Here is a 17,734-nt window from a genome sequence, read left to right on the forward strand (position 1 = left end):
TATTTATTGGTACATAGTGATTTGCTGTTGTCCTTATTCCCCTTCCTGGATCTAGGCCAGTAAACATTTCTTAATTAATCAAAGCAGCTCACCTTGGGGCTGGAGTGATAGCACAGTGGGTTGGGCATTTGCCTTGCACGAAGCCAACCCGGGTTCAATCCCCGGTATTCCATATGGTCCCCCAAGCACTGCTAGGAGTAATTCCTGAGTTCAAAGCCAGGAGTAACCCCTGAGCATTGCTGGATGTGACCCCCCCCCCCAAAAAAAAAAAGCAAAAAGCAGCTAACCTTTTCACTTTCAGCATTTGAACTTTTTTGCTTCATGTCTTCAGATCAACTTTTCATTTATATGATCATCAGTGAACCTGGCAACTTTGACCACACGAATGCATACATATCTTCTATCCAGATATTTAAGTCTTTTTCACATTTTCCACTATGTGGTTTCTCTTTTTGGGGTGCCTGGAATTAAACCAAGCACCTCACACTTGGAAGATACGCATTCTGCTACCTCTGAGCCACCCTCCCTCCCATGTTGCTTCTATTGAGTTAATTTTATATGTTAAAAAGGTCTTAAGCTTTGAGCATAAACTAATTTTTTCAGCATGTTGCTTATTGGTTTAATTGTTAGACCAAGAGCTTTTCCAATATTGTATCCATGCTTAGAATCTCTTAAAATCTCTTCAGGGTCTGTAGCGATAGTACAGCTGGTAGGGCATTTTCTTTGCATGTGGTCAACCTGGGTTTCATTTCTGGTAACCTCATATGGTCCCCCGAGCACTATCATAAGTGATCCCTGAGTGCAGAGCTAGGAGTCCTGAGCATCACTAGGTGTGGTCCCCATGAGAAGGAAATAAATATTTACATTATATAATTCAGTATATGTTTTATCAGATATATAATATTTATATATTTATATTTAAAGAAATAAAAAATTTAAAAGACCCTTTGTCAAACCTCATTTAAAAATTCTTGCTTTGTTTATAATGTACACTTTAGTTAAAAAAAATGATTTTGGGCCTCACCTAACAGGACTCAGGGGTCAACCAGCAGTACTAAGGGGACCATGTGGTACTTCGAATTGAACCTGGGCCTTCTGTGTGCAACGTGTGTAAAAACACAGCCAGCTTGTAGATATTTTTCTGGCAGTTTCTTTTTATAGTTATAATTACCAGTGAAAAATGAACTTTTAACACTCATTACAACAGAGTTTGTCAAATGTAAATGTTTGCAAAGTAAAAATTATTAAGAGCACATCCTATCACCGTTAAGGTAGAGTTCTCAGTGCAAAAACTGCATTGCTTGCACTGTCAGGTTGGGTGTAGCTCCACCTATCCCCAATAAGAAAAAAAACCCTATTGTTTTCTGTGTATTTAATTATTTGATACGTTGTATGCTTTTTGTGCAAACATTATTTGTGTCTTTTTCCTTCTATCCTGATGTTGGTGGAGATAGGCACCACATTAACTTGGCTGGGGCATTGAAGCAACTGTTGAACTAGGACTGGGTGTAATTTAAAAAAAAAAATACTTCTTTTGCCAAACCAGGGGTTTGAAGTTATTTGGGTGCCCCCTCTTGTATTGCAGCATTGGACTTTTTCCCTTTTTGAATTATTCTAGCAAATTGCTTTTTTTTTTTTTAAATAAGTTATCATGAAATAGTTACAAACTTGAATGCATATGTTTCATTCATACAATGCTCTAGCACCCATCCTCCCACCAGTGAACATTTTCCACTACCATTGTTCCCAGAGTCTCACCCATTACCCGGCACCCCAGCAAATAGCTTTATTTTTTATTATTTTTTTTTGCTTTTTGGGTCACACCCAACGATGCAGAGGGGTTACTCCTGGCTCATGCACTCAGGAATTACTCCTGGCGGTGTTCAGGGGACCATATGGGATGCTGGGAATCAAACTTGTGTCCGCTTCGTGCAAGACAAACACCCTACCCGCTCTAACCTGGCGCCCCCCCCCATGCAAAAAAGCTTTAAAACGTGAAGAGGTGAATTTGAATTGTGAAGTCCTAGCGATTAAATCAGCCACTCAAATGTGCCACACCCTGTAATCCAGTTTTCCTAATCCTTAAGTAGTATTTAGAGCTTCAGAGATAGTACAGGGGTGAGAGTGCTTGCCTTACATACAGTCAATCCTAGTACTTACTGCATGCTTCCCCAGAAGCACAGCTAGGTGTGGCTGAGCCCCCTCCCCCATATTAGTGCTTAATGAAGAAAGTAAATGAATGGGATCTTGTAAATGATTTATAGACAGGGTCCTTTTTGGTATTTTAGGTACTAAGACTGAAGGATGTAGGTTATTGATCCTTTTTTCCTCCAGCAAAGAAATGACATTTAAAAATATATATTTTTTTATTTTTTTGCAGGTGCCATGTTTCAGAACAGAATAAGACCCCTGGTAAAGAAGTGAAGACATAATACAGGCACCAGATATAGGCTAATTACAAAGAAAGCATTAACCTGCCTCTGAGGTGACTAAAGGGGAATAATGGTGATTTTGCGCCGGGCTCGGCCGCCTGCTTCCGCCCCAACCAGCAATGAATCTTGACTCGCTCTCGCTGGCCTTGTCTCAAATCAGCTACCTGGTGGACAATTTAACCAAGAAAAACTACCGAGCCAGCCAGCAGGAAATACAGCATGTAAGTAAACTAGTAACAGACAAGTACCATTAAGTCAATCCATGTGCAGTCAAAAGATGTTCACAATTTCTATGAGTTAATGTTTCTGAAAAGTAACCTTTGCTCTTCAGGTATTTTTTTGTTCTTTTTGGGTCACACCGGGCGATGCACAGGGGTTATTCCCGGTCTACACTCAGGAATTACTCCTGGCGGTGCTTAGGGGACCACACGGGATGCTGGGGATTGAACCCGGGTCTGCTACGTGCAAGCAAACACTCTACCCGCTGTTCAGCCCCCCCCTCAAGTATTTTTATCTTTAACATATGTTTAAGAGATTGCATTTTAAATGTGTCCTCTTAGGATTGCAGATCTACATTTTTCTATAATTTAATTTTATTTTTGGTTTTGGGTCTACCTTTTGCTGTCCTTGGGGTTTATAAAGATTACTCCTGGCAGGTCTGGTGAACGCTATGAACCTGCTGGGGATTGAACTAGAGGTTGACTGCATGCAACACAAGTGCCCTACCTGCTGCACTATTGCTCCAGCCCCTCTATAAGAATCTTTATTATTTATGATTTTGGGCGACACCTGGCAGTGCTCAGGGGTTACTCCTGGCTCTGCACAAAGGAATCACTCCTAGGTGCTTAGGGACTATATGGGATGACAGGGATCAAACCCTGGTCAGCTGAGTGTAAGGCAAATACCCTATCTGTTGTATTATTACTCTGGCCTCTCTTTTGTGTTTTTAAAGTTCTGGAATTTTTTTGTTTGTTCATGTTAGGGCATGGAGGGAAAATAAAGTTTAAGGTGTATGGACCTCATTGTTCCTGTGTCATACCACATATTTCATGACCACTCCAGCGTTGCCAAGTGTGGCCTGGGAAATCCCTGCGCAAGGGTCTGAGCAGCATCGCATCTTTGGACCCCTTTGAAACACAGTCCCAGTTTCTTGGGATTTCTAGTTCATAAAACAGCAGAGATTGATATTAAAGATAGTTCAGGGGTTGAAGTCATAGTACAGGGGTTGTTGTCCTTGCTAGTGCTGTTCAATCCCAGTCACTGAAAGTGAAACCCTCAGCACTGCCAAGAGTGATCCCAGAGCACCGACAAGTATAGTTCCAAAACAAAGCATGCAGTGTTGGGACCATATATCTTATTTTCTTCTTCATGATTGTGTGGATATTTATTTTATTTTTTTTATCTACCAGTTGATAAATATTTAGGCTGTTTTCACTCTGTATAAAGTGTGACTTTCACCACTCAGTTATAAGGTTTGGGCTGAATTCTAAATTTTATTATTTATATGTAAAATAGAATTGTATATGGGTTTTTTTTTTTTTTTCTTTTTGGGGTCATACTTGGCAATGCACAGGGGTTATTCCTGGCTCTACACTCAGGAATCACCCCTGGCAGTGCTCAGGGGACCATATGGGATGCTGGGAATCAACCCAGGTTGGCCTCCTGCAAGGCAAACTCCCTACCCGCTGTGCTACTGCTCCAGCCCCATGTATGTGGTAATTTTTGAAGTACTGTCACTGTTTAACAAATCATTATTTTCATGTGTGTGAATAGTGCATGAGGGCTCTAATTTCTTTTTTCTTTTTTTTTCTTTGCTTTTCGGGTCACACTGGCGATGCAGAGGGGTTACTCCTGGCTTTGTACTCAGGAATTACTCCTGGCGGTGCTCAGGGGACCATATGGGATGCTGGGAATCGAACGTGGGTAGACAGTATGCAAGGCAAATACCCTACCCGCTGTGCTATCACTCCAGCCCTTCTTATTTCTTTCTATCCTTAGATATACTTGTTATGTATCTTTTTACTTCTAGTCATTCTAGTGGGTATGAATCAGTATCTTTTCTAATAACGAGCATCTTACCATAGTTGGAGGAATGTCTGTTCAGTCTTTGCCCCAAAGTTACTTTTCTCAAGTGTAGGCTTGCCATTTGTGTAATACTTTATTAAATATTTATGAAAGTTAAATAGTAGCCCATATTTTAGTGATTGTTCCACTTTTTTTTTTGGGCTTGCAAATTACGCTTTATTTTTCTTTTTTACCTGTGTGGCTTACTCTTAATTTCCCCTAAAAGTAGAAATAGCAATATGGTTATTTATTTCAAGTTAAAATATAATTCAAGGGCTAGAGAGTACAGGACACTTGCTTTTTTGTCCCATGAATCCCTGGCACAACATGCAGTCCCCCAAGCATTACTAGGGGTCATTCCTGAATACAGAGCCAGGAATAGCCCCTGACTACCATCAGGCATGGCCCCAGCATTATATGTGTGCGTGTAATTGAAAATAATAGTTGTAATGATGCATTTATCGTTTTCAATTTTGTGAACTTTGATCGTGAGTTTGGAGAATTTGATATTTTCTTTTTATTTTTTTTTTTTTATTAGTGAATCACCGTGAGGGTACAGTTACAGATTTACACATTTCAAGAACCCATCCCTCCACCAGTGCCCATTCTCCATCACCGATGAACTCAGTATCCTTCCCACCCCGCCCCACCCCACCTCTGTGACAGGGCATTCATTCCCTTTTGTTCTCTCTTTCCTTTTGTTCCATATATATATTTGATCTATATGTGTAGACACACCTATAGTGTCAGGTCGATGCAAGGCAGGCACCCTATGCTCTGTACTGTCTCTCTGGCCCCTATGATTTATTTAATTTATTTTGCAGTTTTGGGTTACACCTAAATGCTCAGGGTTTATTCCTGGCTCTGCACTCAGGAATCACTCCTGACAGTGTTTGGGGATCGTATAGGATGCCAGGGATTGAACCCGCATTTCGCTGCATGCAAGGCAAATGCCCTCCCGGCTGTACTGCCACACTGGCCTCCTCTGTGATTTAGTTTTTAAGTTTACTTAATATATTTATCCATACTATTAGTTCTCCTCTTCTTTCTTTTCATCTCCACCTACCATTGTGGCAAGACATGTTCAGTGACCATATAGAAGCAGGTATGCATAGTATGTTCTCTAGCCCTTTGGAGCCACCATCCATCGCCCTGTTGACTATTTCTTAATTGCCCTTCCTTGTAGTAAATAATAAATATTTTCCATCATTTTCTATAGCTGTATACTCTTCTACATCTTGATCTGAACGTTATTATTTAAAATTTTTTTCTTTGCTTTCATGATGATTATCTTCACAAAAGTTAGCTGTGGTGCTTACCAGGAATCTCAGCATTGGAGAGCCCTTATAACTGACTTGCTGGGATTCCACTTAGGCATATGGGGTCATGGAAGGGATTGTAACCTAACAGCCCCACTGCTTCAAAGTCTCCCTTGCATCATTGTTGGAGTTGTAGGATGCTACTACTACATTATCTCTGCCCTTAATTTTTTTTTTTCCAGTTTACCAATGTATCTTGAAACTCATTCTTTATCAAATCCTTAAATGCTGCTTTGTGTGTGTGTGTTGTGTGTGTTGTGTGTATGTATATGCCATGAGTGGGTTACTCCTGGCTCAGTGCTCAGAGGTAATTTCTACTGTGCTCCAAGTACTATGCAGTACCAGAAATGGAACTGGGGACTCCTGCATAGGAAACATAAGCTCCAGTCCATTGAGTTATCTCTTCAGCCCTTATTTTCTTTTTTTTTTTTTTTTTTGCTTTTTGGGCCACACCCAGCGATGCTCAAGGGTTACTCCTGGCTTTGCACTCAGGAATTACTCCTGGCAGTGGTGCTTGGGGGACCATATGGGATGCCGGGGATCGAACCCGGGTCGGCCGCGTGCAAGGCAAACGCCCTACCCGCTGTGCTATCGCTCCGGCCCCTCAGCCCTTATTTTCTTGTGGGAGTTGCTTCCAGCACTGTGCTCAAGATTATTCCAGGTGGTGGTTAGGTGGTTTCATGTGGTCACAGGGATTTAGCCTGGGTCTTCTGCATGCAAGGCATGCATCAACTCATTAAGGTATTTTTCAGTATTGAGGTTTTTACTTTTAAAATAATTATTCTTTGGTGGGGGTCAGAGAGATGGTACAGCAGGTAGGTCATTTACCATACAATGGTCTGCCGGGTTTCAATGCCTTGCACCCCATATGGTCTCCTGAGCCTGCCAGGAGTGATCCCTGAATGTAGAGCCAGGAGTAAACCCTGAGCACAGCTGTGTGTGACTCAAAAATAATAAAGTAACCCACTTCAAAACTCTAAAACTTTTAAACTTCATTTTTGTGACACTCCCCTCCCTCCCTCCCTCCTTCCCTCTTCCTGCCTGCCTTCCTTCCTTCCCTCCCCCTTCCCTCCCAAAATTGTTCATAATACAATTCTTTTAGTCAATTTCCTGATACCAATCCCACCATCAGTGTGACCTTCCTTGCATCATTGTTCCAATTTCCCACCCATCCCCTGAAACCTGCCCACTTAGCAGGCACAAAATAATTTATATTTCTTGTTACAACAAAATTGTACATAGAATTATTAAAAAGAGACTCGTAATCTCACAGTTGTAAAGTCATTTGAGAATTTACGGGGCTGATTTTTGCTAATTGAACCTTCTGTGTTATTGTTACAGAGCTTTGTTGGCTTCTATGCTATTTTCCCATCTGATTTGCTGTGGTCTTCTGGGCTGTTAGTATTGTTGAATTTGAAGATGCTAAATTCTCTGGGCAAATTCTTACTCTAATCTGTCTGCTTGGGTCATTCCTGGTGGTACTTTAGGAGACCTGACCACGAAGGTACTTGGTGATTGAGAAAAGCCCATCCATGTGCAAGGCAAACGCCCTATATTATTTCTCTATTCTGCTTTTTTAAAAATGAGGTTAGGGAAACTGAAATAGAATTCAGGGCTTCACTTGTGAATTTTTGCTCTTAATGCTGAGCAAAGTTTTGTTTCTGCCTACCTTTCTTCCTTCCTTCTTTGTTTTTTTTAGGGAGGGGTTGATTTTGGGGCATACCTGGTGGTGTGCAGGGCTTAATTCTGGCTCTGCATTGAGGGATCACTACTGGTGGGGATTAAGGAACCATATAGGATGCTGGGGATTAAACCTGGGTTGACTATACAGGGCACGCCCCTGCCCACTATATTATTGCTTTGGCCTTTCTGCCTTTTGTTCTAATGAAAGGTTTAATTCTTAGAATTACCAAGCTTTTGGGGAGGGGGGTGGGGGGTGTGTGTGTGTGTGTGTGTGTGTGTGTGTGTGTGTGTGTGTGTGTGTGTGTGTGTGTGTGTGTGTGTGTGTGTGTGTGTGTGTGTGTGTGTGTGTGTGTGTGTGTGTGTGTGTGTGTGTTTACCTTATAACCTTTTTTTTTTTTTATTTTAAAAGTTATTTTGGTTTTCGGACCACACCTGGCAGTGCTCAGGGCTCTGCCCTCAGGAATCATTCCTGGCAGGACTCAGGGGACCATGTTGGATGCTGGGGTTTGAACCTGTGTCAGTCACACCTAAGGCAAGCACCTGACCTGCTGTACTAGTGCCTCGGACCCCAATTGTCTGGATCTTAGTTGAAATTTATTCTTTTCATGTTCTTTTACTGTGACAAGACTGGATTATTAGTGGCATGTATGTCAATGGAATGCTTTGTTTTTTGTTCTGCTTTGATGAAATAAACGCTTAAGTTGATTGTTCTGATTACATTCCATAGTCCTCTTCAGAACAAGGACTGGAGCCTTGTACAAGTAGCACAGCGGGTAGGGTGTTTGCCTTGCATGCGACCAACTTGGGTTCGATTCCTTCGTCCCTCTCGGAGAGCCCAGCAAGCTACCGAGAGTATCCCGCCCGCATGGTAGAGCCTGGCAAAGTACGGGTGGCATATTTGATACGCCAAAAATAATGACAAGTCTTACAATGGAGACATTACTGGTGCCCGCTCAAGCCAAATCGATGAAAAACGGGACAACAGTGCAGCTGCAGAGAGTGCATTCCATATGGTCCTCCGGCCACCACCAGGAGTAATTCCTGAGCACCGCCTGGGTGTGACCCAAAATGGAAAAACTGATAACAAAAACTGAACAAAATAAAAACAATTCATTTGATCAGGTTCCAAATTAAAACATCTGTTGCATTGACTTGTGTCTTAAAATACATAATTTGCTCTTCTGTTACTTTTGTGGTTACTTTTTCCTCCCCCATTGCAGTTATTTTATTAAAGAATCAGATTGTCCTGCAGCCACTTCAGCTGATTATGCTCGTCTGCTCCTGGAGCTCCTAGTGTGCAGTGGCTACAAACAGCCTCTTTGGTTATATATACAGCCTGTTGCTTCTATGGTTGCCCTAAGGAACTTGGACATGGTCCTTCTTAGTGGACATTCAGATCTGCCTTTGTGCTGTCCTCCAATCTTAAGTTACGGACAACCTGTACCTTACCAAAGGTACAACCTTTGCTGTACCTTTGAAAAGTCCTATGTATGGTTTAGTGGTTAGGGTCCACATTGACCAAGTCACCATCTTCAGGACAAGGAGTATGAGACCCTCCCTGTTTGGGGACAATATCAGTTTTCCTGACCACCAAAAGATCCACATCTCCAAGTACTGCTTTTTACCAGTTTTAATGCAAATAAATTTAAGAAAAGGTGGCAGAAAAGTGGTAGTTCATTTCTGGTGAGTATGGGCTCAGATATATTTCTGATTAAGGTCCTTTGACAAGTGATCTGATCCTGCCTTCCTGAGAAACTTAGGGTTGTTTCCTCCTGAGTCACATCTACCAATAAACCCTACTTCCTATCCAACAACAACAAAAAAGAATCAGTGTCCTGTGGTTAACTCAGTCTGAATTCTGCTGACTTCCTCAGGCTAGTGTTTATATGGTCCTCCAACTCATCTTTTCTGTTTCTCTTAAAAAAGAAAAAAATTCCTGGCATTCTCCAAATAGAACCAAGTGTCTTAATACTCTCAGCAATCAATATTTTTAAAAATTATTTAAAATATTGATATATGCATTCTTTTTGTGTGGTGATGTCAGGGATTGAACCCAGAGCCTCACACATACTGGGTATGTGTACTACCACTGAGTCACATCCCTGGCTCTGGTCAGTGAAAGGCTATTTGTGTTAACTTCTGCATTTATTTGTACCCTCTTATTTATAGTCTTTAGTCTACTTTCAGAAACTGCAGACTAAAACATTGAAACTCACATTGTATGGTCTTGTTTTGGACTCGTGATTAGTAATTTCTTTAAATTTTGATTTTAGGTTTTCAATTTAGTAAGTGGTTTTTGGAGACCATAATCTTTCATATAGCTTACTAATACTCAATTGGCCATTATTAGGTCTTTATAATGAACAGGACTAAATGAAAAATAAACTGACTTCAAACTAATATACTTACAGATAATTTAAGACTACAAGGTTTTCACTTGAGTCAGGAGAAATAGCTCAACATGCTGAGCGCATGCTTTGCATGCAAGAAGCCTGGGGTTACTATTTAATACCAAATGGTCCCAGAGCATCCTGAGTTCCAAGCCAGGTAGTTAACCCCTAGAGTACTGCTGGTGTATGGCCTACCTGAAAATAAAACAAAAAGAAACTATCTTGCAGAAATTCCAGTTTTTGGTGACTAAAAATAGGCCATCTACTTTATTACTCACTATACAGTTAGAAATCTCAGATGAGTCAACACTAGTGTAAGCATGTGACCCAAACTGTATCACTGTCACTGTCATCACTGTCATCCCATTGCTCATTGATTTGCTGGAGCAGGCACCAGTAATGTCTCCTTTGTGAGACTTGTTACTGTCTGTGGCATATTGAATACGCCATGGGGAGCTTGCCAGGCTCTGCCTTGTGGGTGAAATTCTTTCGGTAGATTGCTGAGCTCTCGAGAGAGGGGCAGAGGAATTGAACCCCTACCTGCTGTGCTACCGCTCCAGCCCAAACTATAACAAGTAATTTTTTTTGGAAACTCTCTGAGGTGGTGTGGGAGAGGGAGAAACTTTGAGTCATTAATGTTGGGACTCTGACACTGGTGCTGGGTTTGGAGTGGAATATTGAATGCCTTTCTTTCTTTGATTTTTTTTTTTTTGGGGGGGGTGCCTATCCATTCAGCAATGCTTAGGAATTAGGCCCTGATGGGGAAGCTATATCTGGTGCTGGGTCAATGTGTGCAAAGCCTTACCTGCTATACTATCTCTTTAGCTCAGAATATTGAGTGTCTGAAACTGTTAGCAACAACTTTGTAAATCACACTGCCTATATTTTTAAAAACAATTCTTTTCTGACTAGCAATCCTGATACTACTAGCATTTCTGATACAACAGTATAATATGAAAAATAGCCTTTTTGTTATTGTTGTTGGGCTGTGTAGGAAGGAGGGAGTCTTTAGGGTATATTTCACCAGGTACACAGATATTCTTTATTATCTGATTATATGGATTCTGAAGTGTGTGCAATACAAAATTATTCTTTTGGGGGGGGTCATACTCAGCAGTACTTAGAACTTAACCCTTGAATGTGCACTCAGGGTTCACTCCCAGTGAGGCTCAGGGGATCATTTGGGATGCCAGGGATTGAATCCAGGTTAGCCTCGTTCAAGTCAAGTGCCCAATCCACTGTAGTGTCGTTCTGGCTCAAGATTGCTTCCTTTCTCCTTTACTCTTCTTTTGCTTTTTGGATCATACCCTGTGATGCTCCGGTTACTCTTGACTACACTCAGGAATTAACTCCTGGCGATGTTGGGGAGACCATCTGGGGTCCTAGGCATTGAAACCTAGGTTGACTGTGTGCAAGGCAAATGCCCTACCCATTTTACTGTTCTGAGCCCCAAAATTAGTTTTTAAGTTCCACGATTTTTTTTTTCTTTTTGCCTTTTGGGTCACACCAGGTGATGTTCAGGGATTAACTCCTGGCTCTGCACTCAGGAATAAGTCCTGGTAGTGCTCGGGGGACCATGTGGGATGCTGGGAACCAAATCCAGGTCAGCCGAGTGCAATGCAAATGCCCTTCCCGCTGTGCTATCGCTCCAGCCCCTAAGTTCCACATTTTCTGGATGGGAAAAAAAATAAATTTTTCCTTCTTGGGTCACACTCAGCGCTGCACAGGGGTTACTCCTGGCTCTGCACTCAGGAATTACCCCTGGCAGTGCTCAGGGGACCATATGGGATGCTTGGAATCGAACCTGGGTCGGCTGCATGCAAGGCAAACCCCCCCACCCGCTTTGCCGTTGCTCCAGCCCCCCAAATGAAAATTTTTTAATGCTAATTTCATTATCTGTCATAAAACTTTCGTGATAAAGAGGGAAAAGAATTGGAGCGTTGAATTGAACTTCAAATCTGGATTCCTCAATTCAGAGTGTTGATGGCTCATGTAGCCCATCTCCTCATACATGGGAAGAGGTTTTGCAGGGTTGAAGATTAAATCATGGAAACCCCCTTCTCATATCTAGGCAAAAGTAGATAATTCAAGTATTTAATGACAATTCAAGAATTTAAGACATTCTACATTGTATTTTACATATGTAGTATGTATATATGTACATATATTTAAATTCTTTCTGTCAAATCTGGTTGTGCCCAGCACCTACTCTGGCTCTATGCTTAGGGATTATTCCCAGCAGTGCTCAGAAACCGTATATAATGCTGAGGAGTAAAGCTAGGTCTGCTGCATCCAAGGCAAGCATCCTACCCACTGTGTTGTCTTTGGTTCCATGGAACTTTTAGACTAGGAACAAAAGGACAGTCTGTATGTCACTATCTGGAGCTTTTCAGGTAGAGAGAATAGTAAGTACAACAGTAATAAATTTGAGGAACAGGAAAAAACTAGTGAAGACCAAGGGGCAGAATCTAAAAAGAATACATTCAAATCAACCCCATCCTCCACCTCCTTTTTTTGTTTTGTTGCTTTTGGGGCCACATCAGTCTGTACTGGAGGTAGGTAGGACCGTGAAGCAAGGAGTTGGCGACCACGTGGTGCTCAGAACTGAACCCTGGGTTGCAAAGACCTTTTAGCCCTATCTCCTTCATCCACAAATCAACTTTTTAGGATCTTAATGAAAATTGAGGCTGGAAAGATAGTACATTTGCACACACTGACCTGGATTCAATCCCCAGCATCCCATATGGTCCCCCAAGTACCACCAGAACTGATTTCTGAGTGCAGAGCCAAGAGTAGTCATACCTGAGCATTGCCAACTGTGGCCCTCAAACCAAAAGCCAAAACAGAAAAGAAATTTTTCTTGGTGGAAAATGCATAGACATTTTTTCCATTCTGGAAATGATGCTCATGTTCTCTTGAGCATCTCTCCTCGCCCTGCCTCCCTCCCCACCTTCCATTTCTAAGTGAATTTCTTTAAATAAAAACTGTATTTTACTTCTGGGGCCATACTCATAGCTCAGCAGATAGGGTACTAGTTTTTCATGCTCCCAACCTGGACTCAATCCCTGGTACTGTGTATGGTACCCCAGCCCTACCTGTAGTGATCCCTGAGCACAGAACCAGGGTGTAGTCCTAAGGGCCACAAAACAAAATCCAAAACTATTTCACTTCAAACAAAATAATGCACAAAAAAACCCCAAGCTCATGTATATCTAGTTTGTTAGAAAAATGTGCAATTACTACAAACCGTTTCTGTTGTTTTGGGAACAAACCCATTAATGCTTGGGAGTTACTCCTGGCTCTGTTCTTGGGGATCATTCCTAGAGATATTCAAGAAACCAGATGGGGTGCCGGGGATCAAACTTGTATTGAGCATGTGCGAGAAAAAGTGCATTTCCCATTGTACTATCTCTCTGGCCTGAAAACATTTTATTGCTATGTTATATATGTTACTCAGGTTTTTATTTGGGGGGGGGGTAAAAGGAACATCAAACATTTTATTATAAAATTTTGGTAGCTTTTACTTGTTTTAATTTTGTTCTAAAATAATTACTGTATCTTAAAGATTTTTCCATAATATTTTAAATTTCCTTAATGATAATTATAAGCTTATATTTTTGTTTTTTTCAGATTGTGAATCGGCACGGTCCTGAGGCAGATAGGCATTTATTACGCTGCCTATTTTCACATGTGGATTTCAGTGGCGATGGTAAAAGCAGTGGCAAAGATTTTCATCAGGTACTTAGTGCATACAGAGGGTTGGACCTCAGATTCTGCCATGGTGTGTGTGTGTGTGTATGTGTGTGTGTGTTTGTGACCTCAGATTCTGCTCAGATTCTGCCATTGTGTGTGTGTGTGTGTTGTGTGTGTGTGTGTTGGACCTCAGATTCTGTCATGCTCTGTGTGTGTGTGTGTGTGTGTGTGTGTGTGTGTGTGTGTGTGTGTGTGTGTGTGTGTGTGTGTGTGTGTTTGTATATGACTTACACAGTTACTTATATCTATCTAGTTCAGGTTTGAGAGCTGGGCATCAAATTTGCCTGGAGAATTCTTTTTTTTTTTTCTTTTTGGGTCACACCTGGCTATGCACAGGGGTCACTCCTGGCTCATGCACTCAGGAATCACCCCTGGCGGTGCTCAGGGGACCATATGGGATGCTGGGATTCGAACCCGGGTCGGCCGTGTGCAAGGCAAATGCCCTCCCCGCTGTGCTATTGCTCAAGCCCCCTGCCTGGAGAATTCTTGAATGTATTCAATAAATTGCATTTTGGGTCAAGAGCTGTAGCAAATAATATACAGAATTTAGTTTAGGTTAGTGACTAAAGGTGTTGAAAATTGTTTTCTCTTTTGGGTCCTCCCTTCTACAAGGCTACACACCCATTATATCTATCTGGTGCAGGTTTGAGAGCTGGGCATCAGATTGGGAGAATGCTTAAATGTAAGAAAAGAATCCTCCTCAATAAGTAATGCACAGAGACGATATCTTTTATCAAAGATTAATTCTCAGTCTGAAAATAATTTGTTTTTTCTGTATTCTTTGCAATTGTTTTGTCAGTGAATGTTATTCTCACAAGATTTTGATGAATATTTGTTGATGAAAGACTTTAATTAGTTTTAATGGGAATTTAAAAGCTGATTTTGATAACTTAGAAAAAAAGATAATATTCGACAACATTTCAATAATTTTTTCAGCACCCTTTTCTATTTTTAGAAGAATATGATTGCTAGTGCTAATCAAGATTCATTTTTTGTTTTTAAAGACCCAGTTTCTGATTCAGGAGTGTGCGTCTCTGATTACAAAGCCAAATTTTATCTCGACGCTGTCCTATGCCATTGATAATCCATTGCACTATCAGAAGGTTGGTATAGCTTTTACTTTATAAGAATATGGTCTCTTGGCTTTTCAAAAATAAACTTTGTTTTCATAAGTCTTTTAACATTTGTAATGGTTTGGAGGTTTTGTAGTTAAGAAAATCAAGGCAGATAAATAGAATCGAAGACCATATCATATTATCAGTTTCCAACCAGTTTTAGGGCATAGTGTATTTGTTTCAAACAACACTGCAGATTTATGGCATTCCTTTGTAGCATTGTAATTTGGTTAACTGATGCTTTGTAGTGAAAATAATTTCATGATTTTATTTTATTCTTGATTTGATTCAGAGTTTAAAGCCTGCACCCCACTTGTTTGCCCAGCTGAGTAAAGTTCTCAAGTTAAGCAAAGTACAAGAGGTAGGTGATTTTTTAAAAATATTTATTTATTTATTTATTTTTATGGGGGGGGGGGAGATGTTGGTAAATTTGAAATTAGAATCCATTGTTTTGACACTTTCGTCAATCAAATCTTTCTTATTTTAGGTGATATTTGGCCTTGCCCTCTTGAATTCTTCCAGCTCAGATCTCAGAGGTTTTGGTGAGTTTCTCCTAAAGATCCAGTAGCAAAATGAGATGTATAAACAATTCACAGACTTTGAAATTACCTATTTTAGATCAAGAATTATAAAGTAATTTAAGATTATTTATGTATTGGTGTAGATATGAAAGAAAATAAGTCATGTTTTTATCATCACCGTATTTCGTATACTGTTCGGAGAATGGCTCTGTTTATAGTGACTTCATCCTGCAAAACTGAAACAACGTATACCCTTTGAACAACTTTCCATTTTCCCTCCCTACAGCCCCTGGGAATTGTGTTCTCTCTCTCTCTCTATATATATATATATATATATATTTTAATTTGACCTATAACTGAAAATCAGGGTAAGGGTGAATTAATAAAAGAGGGGTCCATCTATTTCATAATATGTCTTTTTTTACTTTCAGTAATATGAAACTTAACAGGGTTCTTTTTTTTCTTTTTTTTTCTAATTGCTGTTCACCCAACTTCTAGCTGCCCAGTTTATAAAACAGAAGCTACCAGATCTTCTGCGTTCTTACATCGACGCAGACGTCAGCGGAAATCAAGAAGGTGGCTTCCAGGATATAGCAATAGAGGTCCTACACCTCCTCCTCTCCCATCTTCTCTTTGGGCAGAAGGGAGCCTTTGGAGTTGGACAGGAACAGATAGACGCTTTCCTTAAGACACTGCGCAGAGGTAAAAAAAAAAATTATTTGGTCTATGGAAAAGGTCTGTTCTCTCAGCGCACAATTCCCTTATTCCTTTGTTATTGTTACTATTGGATTTATCAGGCATCACATGCTTTAATTTCAGTTGTGCCTGTGCCACATAGTTACTGTGTTTCTTGGGTAGCAAATACACATGTACCCATACTCCAGAGAGAAGAATCAGACACATCCCTCCCAGATATAGAACAGTCTTGCACATGGTCAAGGGTGGTCTCCTGAGTATAGCATGAAGAGATTTCTGGACAGGCGGAATTAGCCCTGTGCATTGCTAGATTAGACCCAGAAGCCAAATCAAAGCAAACATAAAGGGTCGCATACAAGTGCACACAGGCCCACACACACCCATGCCTATGCACCCACACCCCACCCAGCATACCACACGACAGAGAGATTTGTGACTAAAAATGAATTCAGTGATTTACAATTTACTTTTCTGTTGTTGATAAAATGTCCTCCCGCTGTTCCCCTCTTCTTTTCTTTTTTTTTCCTTCTTTTTTTTTTCTTTTTGGGTCACACCCGGCTATGCACAGGGGTTATTGACCATATGGGATGCTGGGAATCGAACCCGGGTCGGCCGAGTGCAAGGAAAACGCCCTACCCACTGTTCTATTGCTCCAGCCCCTTCTTTTCTTACTTCATATCCTAATGCAGGGAGGAGTGGGGGTGGGGGTGAGTTGGGGAATGATAATGTTTGGGCCATATGGGTTACTCTTGACTCTACACTCAGTTATTAGTCCTGGCAGTGCCCAGGGAACCATATGGTATACCTGAAATCAGACTTGGGTCAGCCACCTGCGAGGCGAGCACCCTCCCCATGGTACCATTGCTCGTAGAAAATTTAATAATTTAGAATAATGAAGAATGTGCTTTCCAGTACCCTTGAGGATTGTTTGGTATTTGGTATGGCTTCTATTTAAAAAGAAAGAAAGAAAGAAAGAAAGAAAGAAAGAAAAATTATGATAAAAGCCATTTACAGAAAAAATACAAAATATACATCAGTAATATTGTATATAAATACAGTTATAGATAGGATTGCTGTATTTCTCTGCATTTCTCCCATGAGATAGACAGAAACATTATTGTGCAATTACCTTTATAATTGAAAAAAAATGGTCAGTTGTTTTCACTAGGTTTATTTGTTTTGTGGCCACTCCTGACTATTCTCAGGGTTTCCTCCTAGCTATGTGCTCAGGGATCACTCCTTGCTTGCCGTGCTTGCTGTACTGTCTCTCTGGCCCCCCACATTGGTCAGTTTTGATAATACCAACTTCACCTTCTTGGCATAGTTAAGATAACTTTTTTTTTTCTTTTGGGTCACACCCGGCAATGCATAGGGGTTACTCCTCATTCTGCACTCAGGAATTACCCTGGCGGTGCTCATGGAACCATATGGGATGCTGGGATTTGAACCTGGGTTGGCCGCTTGCAAGGCAAACGCCCTACCCGCGGTGCTATTGCTGCATCCCCGATTTCTGATTCTTTTGTAGTCATTTTTCTTTTTTATGATCCTTCATCTAAAGATGGGTAAACTTAAAAAAAAATTTTTTTTTTTGGCTTTTTGGGTCACACCCAGCTGTGCACAGGGGTTACTCCTGGTTATGCACTCAGGAATTACTCCTGACAGTGCTGGGGGACCATATGGGATGCTGGGAATTGAACCTGGGTCGGCCGTGTGCAAGGCAAACACCCTATCCACTGTGCTATCGCTCCAGCCCCAACTTAA

The 17,734-nt window shown here is 41.0% G+C and overlaps 1 protein-coding gene and 1 non-coding gene across 8 annotated transcripts in view; both read left to right on the forward strand.

The window, feature by feature from the left end:
• CNOT1 (CCR4-NOT transcription complex subunit 1) overlaps positions 1-17,734 on the forward strand; it is a 103,189-nt gene that overhangs the window by 19,691 nt on the left and 65,764 nt on the right. For all 7 annotated transcript variants that reach the window (XM_055144987.1, XM_004600631.3, XM_055144989.1 and 4 more), the window contains exons 2-7: positions 2,381-2,653; positions 13,519-13,626; positions 14,646-14,744; positions 15,049-15,117; positions 15,244-15,298; positions 15,776-15,979. In XM_055144987.1, the coding sequence (XP_055000962.1) occupies positions 2,552-2,653; positions 13,519-13,626; positions 14,646-14,744; positions 15,049-15,117; positions 15,244-15,298; positions 15,776-15,979 (637 nt within the window). In that variant the 5' untranslated portion in view covers positions 2,381-2,551. The remainder of the gene's footprint in view (positions 1-2,380; positions 2,654-13,518; positions 13,627-14,645; positions 14,745-15,048; positions 15,118-15,243; positions 15,299-15,775; positions 15,980-17,734) is intronic.
• On the forward strand, positions 8,745-8,875 carry LOC129406889 (small nucleolar RNA SNORA70). Its single transcript, XR_008631311.1, has one exon. It is a non-coding gene; the product is annotated as a small nucleolar RNA SNORA70 (small nucleolar RNA).

The sequence above is a fragment of the Sorex araneus genome, chromosome 8 (genome assembly GCF_027595985.1).
Source record: "Sorex araneus isolate mSorAra2 chromosome 8, mSorAra2.pri, whole genome shotgun sequence".
NCBI lineage: Eukaryota > Metazoa > Chordata > Mammalia > Eulipotyphla > Soricidae > Sorex > Sorex araneus.